This window comes from Sardina pilchardus, chromosome 3, assembly GCF_963854185.1.
Source record: "Sardina pilchardus chromosome 3, fSarPil1.1, whole genome shotgun sequence".
NCBI lineage: Eukaryota > Metazoa > Chordata > Actinopteri > Clupeiformes > Clupeidae > Sardina > Sardina pilchardus.
The window spans coordinates 4,945,279-4,952,778 of NC_084996.1; the positions used below are offsets into that span (position 1 = coordinate 4,945,279).

Genomic DNA, 7,500 nt, shown 5'->3' on the forward strand with positions numbered 1-7,500 from the left:
TGGACGTGAAGGAGCTCATCCCAGAGTTCTTCTACTTCCCAGAGTTCCTGGAGAACATGAACGGTACCGCAGTCTTACGCCATGCACTCCTCAACAGCCTCGTAATATGTCTAGAATTGGGCAATAGTATTGATTTATTTTGTGTGTGTGTGTGTGTGTGTGTGTGTGTGTGTGTTTGTGTATCCAGGCTTTGATCTGGGCTGCCTGCAGATGTCTCAGGAGCCAGTGGCTAATGTAGTGCTGCCTCTCTGGGCCTCCTCTCGGGAGGACTTCATCAGGAAACACCGGCAAGCCCTGGTGAGCTCTCTTTCTCTCTTTCTCTCTCTCTCTCACACACACACACACACACACACACACATATGCACACACAACACACACGCTCCCCACACTCACCCGTTTGTCTGTGTCCCAGGAGAGTGAGCATGTGTCTGCCCACCTGCATGAGTGGATTGACCTGATCTTTGGCTGCAAGCAGCGCGGGGAGGAGGCCGTCAACGCCCTCAATGTCTTCTACTACTGCACTTATGAAGGTGTGCAGAATTGGTGCTTAATACCTGAAATGAGTTTTGTGTGTGTGTGTGTGTGTGTGTGTGTGTGTGTGTGAGTGTGAGAGAAAGACGGAGAGCGAGAGAAAGAGTGTGGTTTTAAGGTAGTGAATGTGTAGTTCTGTACATTGTAGTATGGCATCATGTTGTGCTCTATATACATCTCCACTGTGCTTCTATGTCACAGGGGCGGTGGATTTGGACGCTATAGCCAATGAGACCGAGCGGAAAGCTCTAGAAGGCATCATCAGTAACTTCGGTCAGACTCCTTGTCAGCTGCTCAAGGTCAGTTCAAATGTTCCCTTCCGTCCAGTGTCCAGTGTCTGTCTCTATCAAAGTGGAACGTGCGCTATGATCTTTGGTCAATGTCCGCCTGTCCCCTGTGCTTCCCTCTGTATCTGTTGATCTGAGTAGAGCCACTCTGATTGGTGCCTAAGCCCCCTCTGTTGGTGCCTTCATTTGTTTTAGTCTTCGCACAATATCTCACAGTTTTCTGTGATTGTCTCTTAAAGTGATTATGATATTGGGCCAACTTTTTGGGCAATGTTGCTGGGCAACCACATAACTGGTTTTGATTGGATGTTGGAAGAACATTCGCCTACTGATGATAAGTTTTCCAGAAGAATCATTGGTAGGTCAATGGGAATGTGCTGAAACAGCTGCCTAGCAACGCAACACCAAAAGGCTGCCTTGTCTGTCATCGCCTCACTGTTTGTCTGTCTCCAAAATGCATCTTGTTTTGTCCCATCGGTTTGTGGCTTTGCCTGTTTTCTGTTGAGCAGAATTCAGCCATTCTAATGACTGTGTGTCTCTTCTTTGTGAAAGCCGCCCCTCTGTCTGTCTGTCTGACTGCCTGCCTGTCTGTCTGCCTGTCTGTCTGTCTGTCTGCCTGTCTGTCTGTCTGTCTGTCTGCCTGCCTGCCTGCCTGTCTGTCTGCCTGTCTGTCTGTCTGTCTGCCTGTCTGTCTGTCTGTCTGCCTGTCTGTCTGTCTGTCTGTCTGTCTGTCTGTCCGTCTGTCTGTCTGCCTGCCTGCCTGTCTGTCTGCCTGTCTGTCTGTCTGTCTGCCTGTCTGTCTGTCTGTCTGTCTGTCTGTCTGCATCTCATCCATCTCCCTGTGACCCCTGGGTCTCTCGCCGTGTGTCCGTCCTCGTCCATCATGGCTCTGACCTCCGTCTGATCTCGGCCGGTCTGATCTGACCGCGTTTGTTTCCCCAGGAGCCTCACCCTCCCCGCATGTCCGCGCAGAGTTCCTCTCGGCGGCTGGCCCGCCTGGACACTCTCCCCCCCCATCTATTCGAGCAGCTGGACAAGCTCCGGCCTTTCGTAGAGGTAGGCCTGACCATCTGACTGCCCCCCTTTTGCCCTCTCATTCTCCCTGATGTGCTCCAGGAAATAGAAACACATTGTAATCCTAATGGTCTATATTATGTTATTTGTAGTAGTTGGTCATTGTAGCTAATGGTCTATATGCTGTATTTGTTAGCAGTTCATGTACATGTGGCGTACATGTCCAGACAGCCAGGCTGCACCGGGGTGGGCAACTGAAGCGCTCTGTTTGCGGAGCGTAAAAAAAAAGATCGTTTTAGAGGACTGGTTTAATTATTTTCAAATGCGCATGCCGCTAGCACGTCCGGCGTAGCCAGTTCCATTGATTACAGTGGGAGCTAATTGCTGCAGCTAACGCTCCAGGAGCGGAACTCGTCAGTTCTGCGCCTGGTGTAGTGTGTGGCGGCCGGGTGGTGTCCTCAGTGCCCCCTCTATATGTGTGTGCCCTGTGAACTAGAGAAGGTGTTGTGTAGTGTTGCCATAAAGACCATTATCATTCACAGGTGGTGAGTGATGGACTGCCTCTAGCGCAAGCTGTGGTGCCCCGCAATCAGACCAGATCCTTCATTATACAGGGATCAGATGTGCTGGTGAGACACACACACACACACACACACACACACACACACACACACACACACACACACACACACACACACACACAGACACAGACACACACACACACACACACACACACACACTAAAACCAGTCATGCCCACACCACAATGTAACGGCCTTGTCCTTGTCCCGTGCAGGTGTCAGTAAGTGCCAACGGTCTGATTGGGACGCACAGCTGGCTGCCCTACGATAAAAGCATCGCCAACTACTTCACCTTCACAAAGGACCCCACTGTGTCCAACCCCAAGTGAGTGTGACACACACACACACACACACACACACACACACACACACACACACACATATACACACATTCTTTCACACACACACACATTTGAGTCATACCTTACTCATCACCACCACTTTTGATGTCCATTGCGTCATCACATGCCAGGGAAGAGATGCCTTTAATTAGGGGCATGGTGTGTGTGTGTGTGTGTGTGTGTGTGTGTGTGTGTGTGTGTGTGTGTGAGAGAGAGTGTGTGAGAGAGTGTGTGTGTGTGTGTGTGTGTGTGAGAGAGAGAGTGTGTGTGTGTGTGTGTGTATGTTTTAAGAGCGGGTCATGTGTAATTATGTCGTATGGAGCCCTGAGAAAGCAGGCAGAGCAGGAGTGCTTTGAAGTGCAGGGCGGGGAGGGGAGAGCGGCGCGGCGGTGAGCTGCTGAGAGCGGTGGAGGTCTGCTGTGTCCACTGCGCCGTCGCCATCAGCACAGACGGGACAGCTGCAGGCAGGGACAGTTGCCGCGCTGAGGAAAACCAATAGTCCAGACAGCTGGCACAATCAAAGGACCAACCTCTCTCCATCTCTCCACGCACACACACACACACACACACACACACACACACACACATGTGCACATGCACACACTCTTAGATACACTCCACACACACACACGTGCACATGCACACACTCTTAGATACACCCCCCCCCACACACACACACACATACACACAAAAAATGAGCTGCTATTCTCCTCTTTCGTCCTTGGTCTCTGAGCATACCCATCCCAGTCTACCACGGCCTTGGTGTAGTAATGTTTATGTTTAGTAATGTAAGCTGTAATGTTTAAAGCTGTGTGTGTGTGTATCTGTTTGTGTGTGTGTGTGTGTGTGTGTGTGTGTGCATATGCGTGTGTGTGTGTCCATCCTCTCAGGACCCAGAGATTCCTGAGCGGGCCCTTCTCCCCGGGCGTGGACATCGGGCCGAAGGTGCTGGTGGTGTCCAACGACGGGCGCCTGCTCTTCAGCGGAGGCCACTGGGACTGCAGCCTGAGGGTCACCATGCTGGGCAAGGGCAAGCTGGTGGGCAGGATCTGCCGGCACATCGGTGAGGGCACAGAGCAGGGCCTGTGGGCACAGCGCAGTGGTGTGATTGATGCCTGTGTGAAAATGAATACTAATTATTATCATGTTATATAATGTAGAATTCTTGCTTTATATTAAGTGAACAAATCATTGTTGAACAAATATGTATGTTTAAAGGATTATTTTTGTGGCACATGAACTGGTAAATCAGAAAGGAGATTTAAACTTGTCCTTGTGTTTGTGTGTGTGTGTCCATGTCCATACGTGTGTTTTACAGACATTGTCACATGTCTGGCTTTGGACCTCTGTGGAATCTACCTCATCTCTGGCTCCCGGGATTGCTCTTGCATCATCTGGCAGGTGCAGCAGCAGGTCTGTGCACGCCGTCCGAATCAGACAGGAGTCCCACACAGTAGATCCCAGTAGATCCTATTAGATCTCAGTAGATCCCAGTAGATCTGAGTCTTTTCGTGTGTGTTGTGGCTGATGAGAGACGTGTGTTCCCTGCTTTGCCTCTGCAGGGGGGCCTCTCCAGCGGACTCTCCCCGAAGCCTGTGCAGGTGCTCTCCGGACACGACCAGGAGGTCACCTGCGTGGCCATCAGCACCGAGCTGGACATGGCCATCTCAGGGTCAAAGGTCAGAGAGCAGCAGCAGCAGCAGCTCTAACACTTACACTGACTGGTACTGAGGCATTAGGTCCTTTAGAGGAACTGCTTAAAGATAGCATAGAGGAAATATGCAATGGAAGAATTAAGGCCAAGTTGTGTTTTTCAAACAAAATGGAGAAATGAAAGGCATACACTATATCCTGAAGAGGAGAACTAGTAAAAATAGACAGAGTAACAGAGTTTGGATAGAAATGAACATTGTGTTTCCTCCTCCTCCTCCTCCTCCTCCTCCTCCTCTTCCTCTCTGCCCCACTGCAGGACGGCACTCTGATCGTGCACAGCGTGCGGAGGGGCCAGTTCCTGCGCTCTCTGCGCCCGGTTTGCGAGGGCGGCCTCTCGTCCCGCATCACTGAGCTGGCTGTGGGCATGGAGGGGCACCTGGTGGCACACGCTGTGGTGGAGGGCAGGCACTCTGGAAAGGTACCGCAACCCAGCGCCAGCCTCAACCCTCTCTGCTCTAGGAATGGATAAGGGCTCGACATTAATGCTTGCCCAGTTTGCCCTTGGCTACCAAATTGTTGCGAGTGCGGCAACCTGATTTGGTTGGCTTTGGCAACGAATACCTCATGCCTGGTTGCCAAGCTGGCCAAGCTGGCAGCCACTTTTAAAAGTTAACATTGAGTCCTGAGGTGCGTTCAAATTTGGCAAACAGTGGTGAACGTTAGTGGTGAGCAGTTAAATTTGAACGATTTGAGACATTACATTACGGTAATTGCATTGTTGCCTCAGACTGTTTGCGATTGTTGGCAAATGTTTGCCGAAAATCCAAGAAAACTGTTTGCAAACGTACACAAATGTTGGCCTATGTTTGCGAATTTGAACGCACTCTGGGTTGATATAAAACATGGATTCGGGAGCACTGGGTCTTTTGTGATAAGAGATGTTCTTGTGCGACTCCCCAGGAGACGTCCTCCATCCACGTGTACTCTGTGAACGGGCGGCAGCTGGCTTCTGTCTCTCTGGAGGAGCAGGTGTCGGCGCTCTACCTGGGGGTGGACCACGTCGTCCTGGGCACCACCCAGGGCAGTCTCCACATCCGAGACCTCCACAGGTACGAGACCTTAGCGCCAAGACACAAGTCAATACACAAGTCAGCCCAAAGCGTAATTCACAACTATCTCAAGACCGCTCAAGCCTGGACGTTAGTGTCCGTTCTTCACCCTCTCGTAGTAAGCTTGATCCTTAACGTCCCAGGACATGTCTTCTCAAATTCCAACTTCATTTTGATGGATTGATGCTGTTTTGCCCTGGTCAGTTTTGGTCGGTTTTCGGTGACCTCGAGAAACTAGAGATCTATGTTTAGAATGGCAGGAGTTCTCCTAACGACTGTAAATGTGTGTGTGTGTGTGTGTGTGTGTGTGTGTGTGTGTGTGTGTGTGTGTGTGTGTGTGTGTGTGTGTGTGTGTGTGTGTGTGTGTGTGTGTGTGTGTGTGTGTGTGTGTGTGTGTGTGTGTGTGTGTGTGTGGTCCAGCCTGAAGCTGTCGGTGTCGCCGCTGCCGTTGAAGGTGCCGATCCGCAGTGTGTCGGTGACTAAGGAGAACAGCCACGTGCTGGTGGGGCTGGAGGACGGCAAGCTCATCGTAGTGGGAGCAGGCAAACCAGAGGAGGTGAGCGCACTCTCTCCCTCTCCCTCCATATCCCTCTCTCTCTCCCTCTCCCTCCACCTCCTTCTCTCTATCTCCCTCTCCCTCCTTTTCCTGCTCCCTCTCTATCTCTTTTCTCTCTCCCTCTGTCCCTACCTCTCTCTCTTTCTCCCTCTCTCTCCCTCTTCTTCTACTTCCATTTCTCTCCCTCTCCCTCCTTTTCCCTTTTCCCTTCTCCCTCTCTCTCTCCCTCCCAGTTCCCCTCTCTCTATCTCCTCTCTTCCACCCTCTCTATCCCACTCCATACCATTCTCCCTCCCCAGACGCAGTGGTGTAAACACAACACACATCATAATGAGCATGTTGATAAACAGGGGCACAGGGGCAGACGTGCTGGGGGGCTGCTCATTGGTCCATTCAAGGCCAGCTGCGTTCAGTCCATGTGTAGCGTCTTGCCTTATTTGTAAAAAAGGATATGTCCAAACACCGTGGACCTGATGTACTAGGAGAAAAGTGCCTTTTTCATGCTTTATTTGCACCTTAAAACACGGCATCGTATGTGCAAACAGACCACAAATGAGTGAAAACACGTTTTGCAGGGTACAGGACCGCTATCATACAAGCTGAACATTTCTAACTTATGCATATTTGTGGGAAGGTTTGAGGGAAAAGTGAGTGTATCATGCAAGAGCACAGGAGAAGAAGTGTCCAGAGCCATTGATTAGGTATTCCGGCACACGTCTGTGTTTTGCGGTGAGACATTTCCACATTTCCAAAGCAGTTGCAATCCGGATTGCAGTCAAATGCATCAATGGGAAAAACAGAACCAGTATTCCGCACTCCAATTTTGCTTCATTGAACCGTGTCAAAACCAGCTTTTACCTTGGGTTATCTTTTAAAGCTTGCTCTCAGTTCAACATGTATTTAAGTGGCGTATTCCAACAGAGATGCTCAACAATAGGAGTTTTTGCATGCTGGCCATGATTACAGCGTACAAAAGGTAGCAAACACAGAGCTCTAAAAACTCTCAATAACACTCTCCATCTCTTGTCATCTCTCTCTCTCCATCTCTTGTCATCTCTCTCTCTCTCCCCTCATCTCTCTCTCTCTCACCTCCATGCCTCCTCAGGTGCGCTCGGGGCAGTTCTCCCGTCGTCTGTGGGGCTCCACGCGCCGCATCTCTCAGGTGTCCTCAGGGGAGACTGAGTACAACCCCACCGAGGCCGCCGCCGCCGCAGCCAAGTGAGACAGATGTGCCAGGGCAGGGCAGGGACACGCTGACCACCACCACCACCACCAACGTGCCTTCAGCCCCCGATGCTGCAGGCCAGGGCCAGAGGTCGTGAGGGGGGACCGGGATCAGGAGAGCCGTGAGAGGACTGTCTCAGGACCTGACCACTGCACCTCTGGACTTCACTGCTGGGGAGAGAGAGAAATCCCCCCTCCCACCACC

At 51.2% G+C, this 7,500-nt stretch overlaps 1 protein-coding gene across 4 annotated transcripts in view; it reads left to right on the top strand.

Annotated features, from left to right (window-relative positions):
• Positions 1 to 7,500, top strand: part of nbeal2 (neurobeachin-like 2) — a 58,316-nt gene that overhangs the window by 48,618 nt on the left and 2,198 nt on the right. For all 4 annotated transcript variants that reach the window (XM_062531490.1, XM_062531491.1, XM_062531494.1 and 1 more), the window contains 14 exons: positions 1 to 63; positions 188 to 297; positions 413 to 530; positions 733 to 830; positions 1,761 to 1,874; positions 2,375 to 2,461; positions 2,628 to 2,737; positions 3,644 to 3,816; positions 4,072 to 4,166; positions 4,316 to 4,432; positions 4,723 to 4,884; positions 5,367 to 5,515; positions 5,936 to 6,071; positions 7,177 to 7,500. The exon at positions 1 to 63 is cut by the window's left edge and continues 68 nt beyond it; the exon at positions 7,177 to 7,500 is cut by the window's right edge and continues 2,198 nt beyond it. In XM_062531490.1, coding sequence (XP_062387474.1) covers positions 1 to 63; positions 188 to 297; positions 413 to 530; positions 733 to 830; positions 1,761 to 1,874; positions 2,375 to 2,461; positions 2,628 to 2,737; positions 3,644 to 3,816; positions 4,072 to 4,166; positions 4,316 to 4,432; positions 4,723 to 4,884; positions 5,367 to 5,515; positions 5,936 to 6,071; positions 7,177 to 7,293 — 1,649 coding nt within the window. In that variant the 3' untranslated portion in view covers positions 7,294 to 7,500. The remainder of the gene's footprint in view (positions 64 to 187; positions 298 to 412; positions 531 to 732; positions 831 to 1,760; positions 1,875 to 2,374; positions 2,462 to 2,627; positions 2,738 to 3,643; positions 3,817 to 4,071; positions 4,167 to 4,315; positions 4,433 to 4,722; positions 4,885 to 5,366; positions 5,516 to 5,935; positions 6,072 to 7,176) is intronic.